We start from the raw sequence: 15,975 nt of genomic DNA on the forward strand, positions 1-15,975 counted from the left end.
GCGAATGCAGCCCCAGAGCCGTCGCGTTCAAGGACACAACCCCCCGTGTTTTGGGGGAAAAGGGGGGATGGATGTGTCTTCCAAAGTGAACAAAGTACTTCTTCCTCAGTGCGCACACAACGAACTCTTGAGGGCTTGGTGCACCCGGGCCTCAGACCTCTAAATGCCTGTCCTGTATCCACTGCTTTGAGGAACCAACACCTGCCATGCCTTAGAGGTTTCAGTCCCCACTACACAGCACATCCAGCCCCGGATGCAGGGTGATGAGACTGGTGTCCAAAGACCCCAGGGGAGGCCCGGAAAGAGTGTGAGGTGGCTGCATTTATTTTCTGTGGAAGTCAAAACAGACCCAATAGGGTAGAACTCTCAGCCAGTGGATGAACCATGAGGCCCACAGTGGAGGAAGTGAGAGAGGGGGTAGATGGGTCTGTGGGTCTAGGGAAGACTGCCCAGGACCCGTGATGAGGCTGCAAGGAGTGGGGGCAAGGGCAAGTCTGAGGAACTGCAGGAGATGGGAAGTTGGATCCAGGGAACCCTCTTCTCTTGGAAGGGTGAAGGGCTCTGCAGGTCCCTAGTTGGGTCTGGTGGGTGGGGAGCACAACAGGGAGGCCCTGAAACCAAAAGAGCTGCTTGGAGGGCAGGCTGCTGGAGTGTGAGGAGCACAGTGAGGGGTAAGTGGAGATGTGGTAGGGGTGAGAGAGCGAGGCCAACGGGGGTAGAGACTGGCTCAGCTCAATAGGCCAAGGGCAGAGACTGTGTTGGGGCTCCCCTTCCAATGTCAGCATTCACAAGACAGCCCAGAGAGGACCCCACTTCTCTATGCCTCAGCTTTCCCACTGGTCAGACAAGATGTGTATGTGGGGCAGTACTGAGCAGGGTCCAAGGAGTGGGGGCCGGCAGGGGCAGCAGCTGAGTCCTGCCCAGGATGCTGGCTTCACCCAGGGAAATGCATCCATGAGGCTGGCTTTTCACATAAGGAAACACAGACAAAACATGGTTTGGAATTTTTTTGAAACTATATAGTTACATACAGAAAATATCCAAAGAGAACGCAGACCACAATAGTGACATGTAAGTCATTTCCCACAATGATAAAAACACCTCTCGCTTTCCTCTTTAAAAAATTATTTTTATTATTTTTGCAAATGTCTCACTTGGGTGAACTGAGGGATGTAGTGCACACAGGGGAATGGTGATGGTGGAGGGGGCAGCCTGCTGTGTGCCCCTAGGCCTCCTCCACATCTGCCAAGGTTGCACCCCCACTCTCTCTAGCTCAGGATGCCAAATGCCAAGGGGTCCTGGAGACAGACCACTGGTGTTCTCTCCTAACAAGGAGGTTGGGAAATCCCCAGTAAATCGATGACCCCGGTGAGATGCCACAAGTAGGTTTGTGGCATCAGCTTCCAAGAGTGGCCACGACACACTACAATCTCCCAAGGTACCTGCCTCCACCAGGATGTAAGGCTCAGCTGCTGAGGTGACCGTCAGAGTGGGGGCTGTGTTGGGGAAGGTGATGCTGGGATGTATTACTACTCCTCTTGGGCACCCCCCAGACATGCCCTTGGGCTGCCAGAAATAGTGGGCTGTATGCCCCCGGCAACCCGGGAGCCCTGGTGCTGCAGAGCCCAGCCCATCTACCACCCCCATCTAAGAGCTGCTAGCCCTAGGACTGTGGGGACAGGGCGCAAAAGGCCCAGCTGGCCTTGGTTTCTCCCTCCTGTGGCCCCCGGCCTGGTCCCCTCTGGCAGCCACATACCTGACCTGCATAGAGATGTTGCCTCCCACCCTACCCCACCCAGGAGAGCCTTCGGGCGCTGCTCCTCTGCCAACTCAAATCTCTCACACACAAACCTAAATTACAGGCAGACCAGGCAAGCCTGCCCCTACCCTGACTTCTCCCCAACATGGTCACTTAGAAATCCAGAAACCCTACACGGAGGGTGTCCATCCTTGAGATGCGGAGATCCAGGGACATGGGACCATCCCTTCTACACACAAGACCTAGCACACGGCTACCTGAATGTCATCCTCTGTATCTGCCAGGTGTGTGTGTGTGTGGGGGGGGGGGGTGGTGGGCAGCACTTGAGGACAGGGGGACTCATGCCAGGGTGTGCTCCCAAGGATGTGTTGGAGGCCAGGGCACGGGGTCTTTGTGGAGGGTAGGAAACCAAGTGTAGCACCTCTAGGTGTCCTCAGTGGCCAGGCACAGGTGGCCTTGCAGGAGGGGGTTGCCCCATAAGCCCCACACCCTAGACTGGAAACAGGAAGCCAAATAGTCTTCTCAGTAGAACTAAGCGAGCTGCCCTGGGGTGAGAATTGGCTCAGAGGGCTGCCTGAGCTAGGCACTGGGATGAGACTCTCACTCTACCCCATGCATGGCTCCTTACCTCTATTTTTCAGCCCCCAACTCTCGGGCCAGGAGAGGGAGGGACCACAGGGAAAGGCCAGGCCTGCGGCTCTGCACGCTTACTGTCAGGGCTGCCCCAAGTGCTGAGCCTACAGGGCCCTGGAAATGGGGAGCGAGGCTGGTGGAGGAGGGCAGAGACTGCTCTGAAGTGTGGGGTAGCCCAGGCCTGGGTCGAAGGAAACGGTTCTTTGGTATTGAAGCAGCAGAACCCTATCGCAAAAGAGATGTGTCTCCTAAGCAAAGGAGGGAGCCAAGCTTTCCCCTCTCCAGCGGCTCCGAAGGTCTCAGGGTCCTCCACACAGGGCTCCTACCCTCCCCATGAGGCCCCCACACAGGGCCTGCTCACTGCTCACTGAGGCCGTGAAGAGCTCCCTCCAGTGAGAAGCCACGTCGCCCAGGGACTGACCTCTGGGAGGTGGCAGCCAGTTCCTGATAGCAGCACGGGGATGGCCAGCCCACTGGAAACCTCCCAGCCAGGCTAGCTCACTGCCTGCGGCCCCCACAGCTTCCCTCACAGGCTGGGGAGGCTGCGCTCTCAAGGCTGAATACAGAAAATAGATTCTCTCTTGCTAAATTTACATAAGTTATAGAAGAGCCTGTGAAGAGTTTAATTTTGTTTTCCTGGAAAGAGACAGAATTTCACCCTGCATTCCGAAGCATCTGCTGAGCCCTGGCGGCCAAGTCCTATCTCTCTGGAGCAGCTGGTGTGTGTGTGCGTGTGTGTGTGCGTGTGTGTGTGTGTGCGTGGTTGCGCGCATGTGTGCGCTGGGGCTGCTGCAAGACCCAGGTCCTGCTTGCTCCCCTGCCCAGGCCTGTGACAGAGGGGGCAGTGTCTCTGAGTCTCTGGCGGGGGGCGTGCATGGAGGCGTAATAACAAGGACCTGCGGGCTCTGACCCCCAGGCCAAACCAAAGCTCCCCCGATGTCCAATTACAGCCACACCTTTCCCTCGAACAAAACAGAAAGTAGGAAACAAGGGTGCCTTTTTAATTGCAATCAAATATGCCGTCTGAAGTCAGCGTGCTCCCTGAGCCCGGCCCAGGGGCCGGGCGCAGCCCAGAGCAGACGGTGCGCCTCACTGCGCCATGGGGGCCAGGGCATGGCCACGGGCTTAGCCCCATTGTGTCCCTGAGCCACCGTCTCCTCTGCAGGTGGCCCGGCCTCCGGTGCCTGGGACAGGGGAGGCGGGGCGGAGGGCGAGGTGAGAGCACTCACACCTTCGCACACGCATGCAGACCTTCCCAATGTTTGCATCTGTTCCTTCTCCTCTGCTAAAACGGTCAGACGGCACTGCGAGGCCGCTGCGGGGCAGGCGCGGGCAGCGCGGCGCCGCCTACTTCTGTATCTGGAACAGGAAGAGCCGCAGGTTGATGTTCTTGGCGGCTAGCAGCTTGTTGCACTCCACAGAGTCGACGATGGGCAGTGGCACGTAGTCCGTCTCGTTGCTCTCGTTGGTGAAGACAAAGTGGTAGATGACGGGGCTGATCTTTACATCATCGTACGGGCCCTTGAGCAGCAGGAAGGAGCACTCCAGGGGCGCCGTGACCTTGCTCTTGAGGAGGAGCTGGAAGGAGAGTGTGCGCTTGCATGACAGGTTGGGGTTCCGCTCCGAGTCGTTCACGCGTGCCTTCAGGACCCACGTCTGGTTCAGCACCGTGAACCTTGGCGTCTCGTAGTACAGGCGCGTGATGAAGTCATCTGTGCGGTATGGCCGAAACTGGACCTCTGTGGAGACAGACAGGCCGGGAAGAGCCGGCAGTCAGTGTGGGTGGGGCCGGGTGGCGGTGCCTTCCGAAGGCCGAGGATGCAGGCTCAGCCAGGGAGGAAGGCGACTTACCAGGAGGACACAGCGTGCTCTACTTGTCACAAGGCAAGTCAAACGCAATTATGGCAAATGGAGGCGCACACAAGCTTTGGGGGAAACAACCACAAACAGAAGTAACACGCATTAGCTGCAGGGAGTCCAGAGGCTGAAAGAAGTGAGCGGCCCGACCCCCGCTGGCCTCCCTCTTCGCCTCCCCCGGGGCCCAGCCCAGGCAGAGGGAGGCCCACCCAGGGGCGTGGGTAAGCAGACACACAGACAGGATGCGTTCTGAGAACAAGTGCACTTTATTGGTTCTGATACAGAGCTGCCAGAAAAGCCGGCGGGCGGTCGGGCAGGCAGGCGGGTGGCACGTGAGCCCGCACGGGGCGCAAGGCAGAGCGCTGGCGTGTGGCCCAGTGCTGGGCTCCTGTGCTGTCACACAGTTCTCTCAGCACAGCCCGGGGCCCACGGCCCGCGAGTCCCTCCATGGAGGTGGCCAGTCCTTCCTGTGTGGATGAGGATCCCTGCCCAGCCACCGCCACAATCATGATGCCTTGGCCTGCCCAGACCCACAAGGCCCGGCCCGGACTGTTTGTGCCATGGCGCCCACCAGGGCAGCTGAGGCTGCAACTAACCAGGGGCCATGACCTGCCGCTGCTGAGGCTGCTGGCCCTCGGCCTCCCGGGCCTGTGCAGGCCTACACCTAGCCAAGGCCTAGTCCAGGCAGCATGGTGTGACTGGTTGCCTGCGACCGCCCTTGATGCTCTGAGCCGGCTGCCTGGTGTGGGCTGAGTAGTAGAGGGTCGCAGTCTCCCTGAGTGGCCCCAGTGGCAGCAGGTGCTTCTCGCTGTTCTCTGTGTCTGGACCAGGCTCTGGCCTGGTTCCTGCTCCCCAGCATGTCCAAAGGCAGTGGCCGTGGCCAGGAGAGCCCATGAGATCCAGTGGGCCCGAGTGCGGTCCAGCCTGCCCGTCTCTGGGCGTCCACTCCCGGCTCTGCATTTTGAGCCGGGCACCCTCAGCTCATTCAGGAGCCCCGCCCCTGAGCATCTTCTCGATGGCCTCAGGAAGCCCGAGGCCACTGCAGTAATTGCCTGCAGGCAGGACCGGATGTGCTGAGTGCTCTTCTCGCCTTTGGCTCCACAGGACAGGCCTCTAGCTCCCGGGCCCTCCAAGACACACCCACCTTCTGCTTAGACCCTGACTGTCCCAAGGCTGTGCAGCCCCACGCAGTAGGATGCCACGTCATTAGGGTGGCAGGGCCGGGGAGGGGAGGACAGGTGAGAGGGCCTCTGAGAGCCATGCAGGTGCCCCCGGGGTCCTGCCCCGGCCCATCCCCTGCTCGGCCTCTGGCACATCTTCGCCCCCAAGGTGTCCTCCCATTCGCCAAAAGCTTGTCCAGAGCCTGGCCATCCAGCATGGCCTGTGCTCACTGCTCAGAGCCCACTGCTCCCCAGGCTCCCAGCGGCCGCATCCCCCCTCAGCCTGTGTGGCATGCAGTGGGCCGTGGGGCGCCTCACCTGTGTAACCGATCTTCTCAAAGCTGAGCAGACTGAAGATGCTGTTGTAGAGCTGCATCTCCTTGCGGTGGCTCTGGTCCATCTCGTCTAGGATCTCCATCAGCTCGTTGCCCGTCTTGGTTGGGTGGGCGCACGCAGCCTCATGCACCGTCAGCTCGTGGAAGGGGCCATGCCACGGGCAGCCGATGCGCTTATATTTGCACTGGGTCACCCTAGGGAGGAGGCGAGCACCGTGGTCACGGCCTGCGCCCTGCGGGAGGTGGCTCTGCCCAGTGGTCCTCCAAAGGTGGGCCTCTGCCTAGCCCTGCTCATATACAGACTACCCCCCGAAGGCCATTTTCCCCATGTGCCAGCTCTCAGGAAGGGGTCAGAGTGTGTGTGAGAGAAAAGTAGCACATGAGAGCTGTGGCTACACAGGCCACCTACACCCTTTGCTGTGAGGACTCTCTCTCCTGCTTAATAACAGTGGCCACTGACCATGGTCTCGCACCCTATGCAGCTTCATGCCAAGCGAGGCTCGGTGGCCTGGCCCCACTGGCAGATGGCAGTGTCAACCAGCAGGGGCTGGGTGGGGGTGCCCGTGCAGCTTCACACCAAGTTCCTAGAACTTGTCATGCTCTCCTGGGCCCCAGGATGCCAAGGACAGATAGCCTCTAAGAGGCCACCATGCAGCCAGAGAACCCTGGAGAGCCAGGGTGCTGTCCAAACAGGCACTGGGTCCAGATCCAAGCCCCCTGCCCTCTGTGGGGCCCCACCCCCACCCCCAGCCCGTCGAGGGCCTGGGTCCTGTGTAGCTCCACCCTAGCCCATTCCTTCTAGGCTGTCACCGGGCCATGTGTGCAGAACCCAAGGCCAGGGCAACACAACCAGAGCATCCCACATGCTGCGGCCTCGCCTGCACCAGGGTGGCCTCCAGACCCGTCCTGGGCCCCACACGCGTGGCTGAGCCTCTGGTGGGCAGGCCGGCCCAGGCGGTTACCTGTCCTGGCACTCCTCTTTCTGGTGCCTCTCCAGGAGGGAGCGGGGAAACTGGCGCAGGCAGAAGCCACACTCGGAGGGCAGCTCGCTCACGGCTTTCTCCACAGCCAGGTTGCGGCAGCAGAGGCTCTTACTGATCTCACAACGACAGTTAGGGCACGTGGCCTGCTCCTCCTTCAGCCGGGCATCTGCTAGTAGGTGGATAAAACAGCCAGCGCACATCAAGTGACCGTTAGTACACTGCGAAGAAGGAAAGGAAGATGAGCTCACAGACTTGCAGGACGTGCACACACGCACGCACCAGCATGCCCTGCCAGCTCCAGCTGCAGAAGGGACTGCTGGCGAGGAGAGGCACAGGCACGCTGTTGTTTAGCAAACAGAGCCACTGCTCAGGTAGGACAGGCCTTTTTCCTGGAACACTGCAAAGACACGGGCCGATGGAGCTCCTGTGGAGAGGTGGGTGACTCAAAAGTGGCCCCTGGTGGCTTACAGAGGTAACAGATCTCCACCGAGGCAGGACCACTAGTGGTGATTGGTTTGGCCACACTGGGGCTTGAAGCCTGGCCTCTTCCCATCCCAGGAGCTAGGGACTGCCTCGAGAGTCCCCTAGAGGCCCTGATTTCGGGACGCCTACAGGAACACAGGCTCTTGTCTGGGCATGGCTGTGGCACTTGGCCAGCAGCTGTCAAGTGGGGCAGTAGACACTGCTCCCCTGTGCTGGCGGCTGGGGGCCTGGCCCCTCCACTCCAGCCCTCCTTGGCCTGCACTGGTGAGAGTGTAGTTGCCACCCACGCAGTAAGGCTGGCTACCGGCAAGGCACTTCCTAAAAACTGCACAGAGCTGTGGCAGGTGAGGAGGCCCAGTTGGCCTGGGACAAGATGTGTGGGCACAGTGCATGCCTGGAGGGGAGAATGGGAGCTACAGGCAGGACATATCGCTGAACTAGGTCGGTAGGAGCCGGGCCCCCTCGTTTTGTGAACCCGCAGATCTGAGGCCCAGACACTGTCTGCCAGCAACCTGCGCCTTGCTGGGAGTCCTTGCGCATGTGGGCAGTGGGCTGCCTGCTCAAGTCCTGTGTTGGGTCTCTGACTGATTCCACACATACCTCCTGAGTGCTCACTTGGTGCCGTCGAGAGAGATACACAGGCTGTGGGGTTGGCCCTCCAGGGGCTCCTAGTAAGAAGGGCAGGAGAGGCCCACAGAGAAACCAAGAGACACAAGAGCAAAGACTTGAGCTGAGTGTCCCCTGAGGGCAGACACACCTTCCCTAGACTAGATCTTCCCTAGATCCTGACTAGTAAAAACCTGCAGCGGCAGATGGGGAGGAGCAGAGGTCAGGGAACATTGAGGGGACACATGGGGGTTCTGCCAAGGGTGGCTGGATTTCCACTTGGAGACTCTCCCACAGCCAGCTGGGGGTAAAGGGGCAGACAGTGCCATCAGAGGTCTCGCCAGCAGCTAGCCTGGGCTCACCAGCTGTGGCAAACCTCCAGAAAGCCACTGGGCCACAAGCTTCCCTTGAGGTCCAGGACCCTTCTGGGAGGGGGGTGCAGTGCAGTAAAGGCCTGGCCACATCCACACACACGGGGTCCTCAGTAAACACCCGCTGCCATCCCACCACTTCAGGGGTCTGTGCACCCAGAGCTGGGGAGCTAGGGTAGGCTGTGAGCTCTTGGCACCCATATGCCAGGCCTGGGGTCTAGTGAGTGGTGGGACTTACGTGCTGAGGACCGGTGGGGGTAGGCTGGTTGGGGACAAAGGCCTCACACGTTGAATCCGTGTCCACACAAACGCCCCACAGATTATCTGCACTAAAATCTCAATTTCTAAGTCAGGTCAAAAATTAAAATGTGTAAGATGTGGAGGAGGCGCTGGCTGGGCTCAGGTTTGGAGGAAAAGGGTCTGACGGGGGTGGGCCTGTGCCAGCACTGGACACACAGGCTAGGTGCAGAGTGCTGCTGGCCCAGCCAAGGGACAAGCCAATACCCACATTCAGCCAGCACCTTACCAGCTACCCAAGGGATCCGAGAAGTAGTTGGGAAGGGCTGAGGCCTGCTCACAGGAGGAGCAGGCTGGGAAGGCAGTCTACCCTGTCTACTCCCAGAGGTCAGTGGAGAAGCCAGAGATGCGGTGACTGGAGAAGAGGGGGACACAGATGCCATAGGCCCCTGCCACCCTGTAGGAAGCACAGAGACCAAGGGCCTGGGGCATACCTTTAATCACAGCCCCCACCGCGGGCCTGAGCCCGACAGAGGCCTGGGTTTGCCAAACCCGAGCCCCAGAGAGAAGACTGTTGGGGTGTGCAGAAGGCACAGGGAAGCTGAACACGCGATCTAACTACTAACTCACAGGAGGGGGAGACTTCAGGCCGCCCCCTGGAAGGGAGGCCAAACCACAGAGAACCACATTCAGTGAAGCCACGACCAGTGCCCGGCACCCTCAATGAGGAAGCCTGGCCAGATGCACACTATGAGACCCTGCCCCCCCCCCCCACCCCCAGGGCCCAGGGCCCCACACCACTCCATATGCACTCTAGTTCTCGATGCTTCCTGGTGAGAGGTTGCCCGGGCAGCGCTCAGCTCTGCAGTCACCACTGGCCTGAGCAGAACAGCGACAACACCCACCTGGCATCTCTTCTATTTCAGGGTGGCCCAGCTGGGGGTGTGTGGACCTGAGGGTGAGAGGCTTGGATGGCGTCCTAAGACCTGAGGAACACCAAGGTTACCACGTGTGTGACTGCTCACCTCCCGGCACTGCCCTGAAACCCCGCTATTCTGAGGCAGAGAGAGGTGGCCTGCATACCCCTCCCAATAGGCCCCTCCTTAGAGCTCGGGGGCTGCAGGAACATCCAAGCTCTCACGCCAGCTCCCACCCCTTTCCTCCTGCGGCCTCTAGACCCAACACGGGTTTAGGTGATAGGATTCCACAAAGAAGCACTGAAACTTGCCCTCCTTGGGGGAGAGGTAGGGCCCCTGCCCCGTAGATCCCAACAGCTCAGTTGAGAGCTGGAAGACAGTGAGCCAGCAAGATGCTGCAGCCCGGCCAAGAGACAAGCTGATACCCACACACAGCCAGCGCCTCACCAGGTACCCACGGGATGCTCCTGGGTGGAAACAAGGTGGCTGGCCTGGGTCCAGCTGACACCCAGCCCAGGAGATCTGTCCACAGCAGGGCAGTCACCAGGCTCCAGAGCCCTCCCTGCTATCCAGGCCCTCACTGTCCTCCCGAGCAAGACCCTGACTCCACATGCAGGCCTGGCCACATGCTAATGTAGACCCAGCCTCCTCAGTGGCTAGGCTGGACTGCACCTACCCTGATTTGCCCAGCCAGAAGCTGAGTCCCAAAGGGCTTTGCACAGTATCAGCTGCCCGCCAAGCCTTTGATGGACAGCCCCAGCCAGAACAGGCCAGAATGTCCCACTCCACATGCTACAGCCAAGCTCCCAAGAGCCTGGGTACCCCAAGCAGCAGCTCCTGCAGCGCCCACCCGGGCTGCCGGTAAGATCCTGATGGGAGGAGGGGCAGGAAGAAGGGCCTCCCAACTCAGAACATTACAGAGCCTCCCAGGACAGATGGTGGCTTAGACTCTAGCCTATAGGTCACCAGCAGCATAACCCTGGCTTGTTGCTTCCCTCTCTGGGCCTCACTCTACTTAGGCACAAAGAATGACAAAGACCGACTCACTTCATCATGTGGGGTGAGACAACACGTACCACAGCATGGCTTGGCTCCCAACACGACAGGCACAGAATAAACACTCACCATGGCCATCACAGAGCAGAGCCTGGCCGGCCAGTCACATGGCCCCCACCTGCAGAGCCTCAGAAGGGACTCTTGGCACAGGTGTGCAATTTCAGCAAAAGCCCCTCCCTCATCCCTGAAGTCCCTAGCCCCATCCAAGCCACAGCAATCCCCTCCAAAGCGCTCCGCAAATGGCCCAGGAATGGGCATTTGTACCTGTCCCTGCAGGACGTCACCCAGCGGTCCCTCCCTCTCTCTACCTGGGCACAGGCAGCTTACAGGCACCCAGGTCAGCTTCCCCCTGGGCTAAGGAGCTGAATGTACCTTCCAGACTCATGAGTGGGGAGCCCTGACCCCAGGCCTTGGGCTATGAGAGGGTCTTAGAAAACACCCAGCCACCCCACCCTGTCTTCTGGAAACCAAGCCTTGGTCAGTTGGCCTTTCAGGCCCTCTTTCAAGCCTGGCATACATCGTCCCCTCAAATCCTAGGCCCGTGAGAGCAGCTCACCATCAAAAGCATAGCTGAGGGCACTAACCGCAAAACTGCTCCTTAGCCCAGCTGCAGGCCCCCCTTCACCATGCCCATCAGGGCTGCAGGGCACTCCACACCCCCCACGTTTGGCCTGAGGTCTCCTCAATCTCTTAACTCAGGTGGCCTAAGAGGGACCTCACTGTGTCCAAGGAACAAAGGTGTTTTAGGTAAAGCCAGGACTCTAGCTCTCCGCCACATTTCTGGTTTTAAGCCCCGGACCTTGGGCTCCTGTCATCAGGCTAACCCCGGAGTCAGGACTGAGGCTCTTGCTCAGAATGTGGATACACCCTGGATCAAAAGGCAACTCAAGTGACAAACCACCACCACGAAAAAATAAAACTTCTCATGTGGCCAGAGTCCAGAAACTTTGCCCTTTCTATGCTCTTGTTTCAGATACCTAGGCAGATACACTTCTGTAGCTCTTTTCTGCTACCTTTCTCACCTCAAGGCGAGAGCCAGGAGCTAGAGAAGAGAATCCCAGGCCAGGTGGGCAGGCAGCCCCGCAGGGGATTCCTTAAACATCATTTAGAATAGAGCCTGCAGCATCAGGCATGCTGACAGTGACGGGATGCCCCCCAGGGCCTGTGAGCACACTGGCTGGAGCCTGGACAGAGGTGGACCCACCCCCGTTTCCTAGTTGTTTTTTTTTTTTTTTTTACCAACGTGACTGCCAATCAAGTATCCAGTCCCCTTGCGCCAGGGCATGAGGCAGGTCCTGGTGGAGACCGGAGGCCTGGGGGCGAGAGGCACAGCAAGACATCCCCTGTGCTCCCACAGGGCAGAAACTGGCAAGTGCCCCGTGAAGCGAGGACAAGCATCCTGTAGCAGGGAGAGACAATGGCTACAGAACAGGGTCACTGCCTCTGTAGGGCCCCAGAAGAGAAGTAGGAGTGGGGACGGGGCACGCAGGCGGAAGGGGCACAGGAGCAAAAGGCTGGAGGGGTGAGGTGTGTTGCTGGCAGGCCAAGGTCTGAGGCCAGGAGTGGTGGGCCAGAAAGCCAGTTGGGGCCACATCCTGTGAAAGATCCCCCTGCCTACTCCTTCACCCTGATGGAGGTCACGGGGAACTTTTTCTGGCAGAGAGCCCAGCGAGGGGTTGGGAGAGCTTGTGGCCCCTCCCTCCAGATGCTGGACCACAGCTGAGGGCCTAGGTGATGTCTGCAGGGTCATACCAGGTGTGTCACACAGAGGACACACGGGGCCTTGTGTGTAGGGTTGGGGGACAGCCTGGGAAGGAGATCAGGATAAGGTTGCATCTTCAATGCTCCAGTCACCAGAAAGGCTGCCTTTGTTTCCCCCAGAGGAGGCGCTCCCATATGCCGAGGGGGCCGGGTCGCATCGCCCTGGCACCACAGTTCTGTATCTACAGCAGGTGCCTGTTGCTCACTCCTGCATGAGTGTCCCTGTTGCAACTCCAGTCCTCCTGCCCCCACCTGGAGATGTCGGGCCAGTCACCAAGGACACACCCAACACCCACACAAAGAACATCAAAGCCAGCATCTGCTGAACCTACTCTGTCCTTGATCTGACCTGACCTACCTTAAAGTAGGCCATGGTGAAAACCATTTGCATGACTGCCTTGCTCTTATACGAAAGCAGGTTTCCCAGCCCAGGTGTGTGGTTTGATGTGCTAGATGTGTGGGAGAGCCAGCTGTGTGAAGCCAGGGGCTCAGGCTCCACAACAGCCGGAGAAGTCTGCTCCAGGTGAGCTCTTGCCACCACCAAGGCTCCCCTGGTGGCATGGATGTGGGGGCTGGTGGCCACAGCACTCTCAAGTTGCCACGCACTCAGCCAACTCCAGAGGCCCATGGAATTGTCCCCTGCAGACCCAGCCAGGCACAGTGCACTGGGCTCACCATGGCCACTGGTAATTCTCCTCACCCCAGAGCTGGGCACCATCTGAGACAGTCCCCAGACGCACAGCGTGGCTGGTGCCTGCTCCAAGCTGTGTGTCCTGGTGGAGTCAGGAGAAACGTTGCTGGTAGGAACAGAGAATGGAACACATCACATGCCTGAGACCAGCCCACCGAAAAAGGACAGTCAACACGGCATACCAAAGAAGACCCCCAGAAATGGAGGGGCCGAGGCCAGGCCAAGAGATAATGGTCAGCAGTGGGACCCAACCAGGGACACGAAGGTTAGGAGACAGCATGTATAGGGCCTACGCCATTTATGACCAGATCCTCCTGGGAGCAAACCCAGCTCAGATGCATCCAGGGTCGTCCCCACCCCTACCCTCAATGCCCCCATCCAGGTCACACGCAGTGGGGAGCCACCAAGAAGCCTTCCCTCCTTCCTCCAGCTCATCCCTCAGGCCCCTCGTGGGCACTGCTATACATCCATGCCAGGCATGCCCCCACCCACGGCATGGCTTCCAGCAACCAAAGCACGTTCCGATCCGTGGCAGGACTCTCGTCAACCCTTCTAGAGCCAAGGGCTCTACCACTGATCACATGTTCTAGAGCTTTGTCTAGGCATCCAGAGATGAGAGAGAAACAACTCCCTATCAAGGCCCAGCTGTCACTTTGGAAGAATGGAGGTAGGGCAGGGGCCGGTGCTAAAGCCTACAGTTCAGCGTCATGGTCTCTCCTTGCTCAGCAGGCCTGTTTCCAGGGAAGCTGCTGAGCAGAGCCCACTAGGTCATGGGAAGGCCACAGGTCAGGGCTATCTCAGCTCCTCTACTCTCTCCATCACAGCTGTTTAGCTGCCTGCCTCCAGTCTGCCCAGGACGGAGCTCAGCTCCCAGCACACTGCAGGCCGGTTTGAACCAGCCAGGCTCAGAGGCCCCATCACCGGTAGCTCTGGCCAGAGGCACAGCTTTGGCTCTCTGTGCTGAGTGGACCAGGAAGCAGCACCATGTGGCCTGTCATCGTGCCAGGGCCAGGTCTAGCCCACTCACAGGACAGGGGGAGAACCCCAAATTCCCCTGGGACCCTCCCCCACAACCCATCATTGGCTTGGCTTTTTTGGGCTCTCATTTAAGACCCAAGGAAGGAAGACTTCTTCCACCTGAGAGGATCAAAAGGTCACCGGCAAGGAGAAAATGGGCTGGAGAGGGGGCAATTCCTGAAGGGTCCCTCCAAGGCTGAGGGTCCATGGGAAGTGCTCCTCCAATTGGGTCAGAAGGCCTGTGGTATTCCTGAGCTAGGGCCTCTGGCCAGGAGGTTAGGCAGAGAGCCAGTGCCCTCATCCCAAAGAACTCAACCCACTTCCCTGCCAATGCCTTCTCTTTCCTCTGTCACCTGGGTACGCCAGGGTCCTCCTAAGCTACGTCATGCCAAAGCAGGGAAGGATTTGGAGATCTAGAGGCGGGGGAAATGGCAACCCAGGTTAGCTCGGTACTGCTTACTACAAAAATGGCCCTCTCGCCCATGGCCCCCTGTTTGAGTAACAGAACAAAGCCCCATCAGCCATCACCAGTCCTATAAGTGCAAAGAAAGGTGACCGAGAACCTGTTCCATTCCTCAAAAGGATTCTGGGAGGAAGCCTATAAGAGGGGTGGGGGTGGGGAGAGAGACAGGTGGACAAAGAAGAGAGCACACTGTAAACTCATTCTAGGGCCAAGGTGTGGCCCCTGCTGCTCTGTGATGCCCGTGTAAGATCCACCTGGGCCAAGTCCCCTCTCTGAGGGCTGTGGCTGGCTAAGGACGGAGTCAAGCCAACATTCTGGATTCTCAGATGGTAAAAGGAGGGTGGACACACCTCCTGGAGTGCTGGTAGCCTGAGAAGCCAGGCCTGGTGTGGGTAAAGTAGGAAGGGGTGGGAATCTAACTTAAGGCATAGCATATACAGAAAACATAAGGTCAGCCTGGGAAGAGAGGAGGGACCCAGACTGTGGGGTTTGATGCAGGTAGTTCACCCAGAGGAAGAAATGAGGGGAAGGGAAAAGAGGTGATCCACTCCTTTCAATTCTCTGCCAAAATGAAAGGCAAAGAGAGTTCTTTCAATAAAGAGGTAGAAGGTACATGACAAGAGCTTGAAGGCAGGTTTCGGGGGTGTGGCTACTAAAAGAATAGAGAAAGAGCTGTTGAGTGAAGAGGAAAGACCAGGGTCTCCCCAAGCCCAGGGAGCTCAAGAATGAGGGGAGCAGGCTGGGGGGGGGGGGCGGGGGCGGAGGGAGGAGAGCGAAGGGGCGCGGAATGTGGGTATCTGTCACCAGCTTTCCCTGGGGGCAGCTTGAGAGGGTGAGCTGGGGAGTGCTGAGGTGGGGGCAGTGGGGAAACCCGGAAAGTGAAGAAGTGAAAGATTCGGATCTGGGAACAAGAGAAGTCAGTACAAGAAGCTGGTTAGCAGTAGGAAATAAAGTGCTAACAGAAGGAGAATGTAAAGCTTCCGAAGAGCCGCCGGTATCCCGACTGTTGGGCCCCGGAGCTCAGACCTGCCTTCCGAGGATACGCGGTGCCCAGGGAGGGGGGCGGCCGCGGCGGGGCTGCAGCCGGGCTGGGTCGGGGTCGGGCCGGCGGCCCTACCTGGTACACGGAGGCCTTAGGCAGGTCCAGGCAGACGGTGCAGCACAGCACCGAGTAGAGACGCTCCTCCAGCTTCCCGCTGCCCGCCGCCGCCGCCGCCGCCGCCGCCTCGGCTGCCTCGGCCGCCCGCAGCCGCTTCTTGGGCGGCGCGTCGGGGTCGCCGGCCGCCTCCTGCAGCTGCCGGGCGCCTGCCAGGCCCGCCTCGTCCGGGAGCCCGGGCCCCGCCGCCTCGCCCAGAGCCGCTGCCGCCGCCGGCCCCGCGGCCGCCCCTGGCCCGGCCCCGACCCCGACCCCAGCCCCGACCCCGGCCCCAGCTGGCACGGCGCCGGCAGGCCCCGCGGCCGGCCCGCCCCCGCCGGCCTCCTCCGCGCCGGACATCGCGGCCGGTCGGCCCGGCGGGCGGGTGCCGGCGCGCACCCGCGGCTGGAGGTTAGGGGCGCCGCGCGCTCCCGCCGCCCTCTCGCTGCCGCCGCGACCCCGCAACCCCGCTCCCTGCGCCGCCGCCTCAGTGGGTCTGGCCCGCGCGTCG

At 59.8% G+C, this 15,975-nt stretch overlaps 1 protein-coding gene across 1 annotated transcript; it reads right to left on the bottom strand.

Moving 5' to 3' along the window:
- Window positions 1–3,372: 3,372 nt before the first annotated feature.
- LOC125156257 (cysteine and histidine-rich protein 1) lies at window positions 3,373–15,839 on the bottom strand. Its single transcript, XM_047842039.1, has 4 exons — window positions 15,447–15,839; window positions 6,707–6,945; window positions 5,728–5,939; window positions 3,373–4,131 (listed from the first exon to the last, which is right to left on the bottom strand). The coding sequence occupies exons 1-4, from the start codon at window positions 15,822–15,824 to the stop codon at window positions 3,740–3,742; spliced, it is 1,221 nt and encodes a 406-aa protein (XP_047697995.1). The 5' UTR covers window positions 15,825–15,839; the 3' UTR covers window positions 3,373–3,739.
- Between the last annotated feature and the right edge of the window lie 136 nt (window positions 15,840–15,975).

The sequence above is a fragment of the Prionailurus viverrinus genome, chromosome F2 (assembly GCF_022837055.1).
Source record: "Prionailurus viverrinus isolate Anna chromosome F2, UM_Priviv_1.0, whole genome shotgun sequence".
NCBI classification, from domain to species: Eukaryota; Metazoa; Chordata; class Mammalia; order Carnivora; family Felidae; genus Prionailurus; species Prionailurus viverrinus.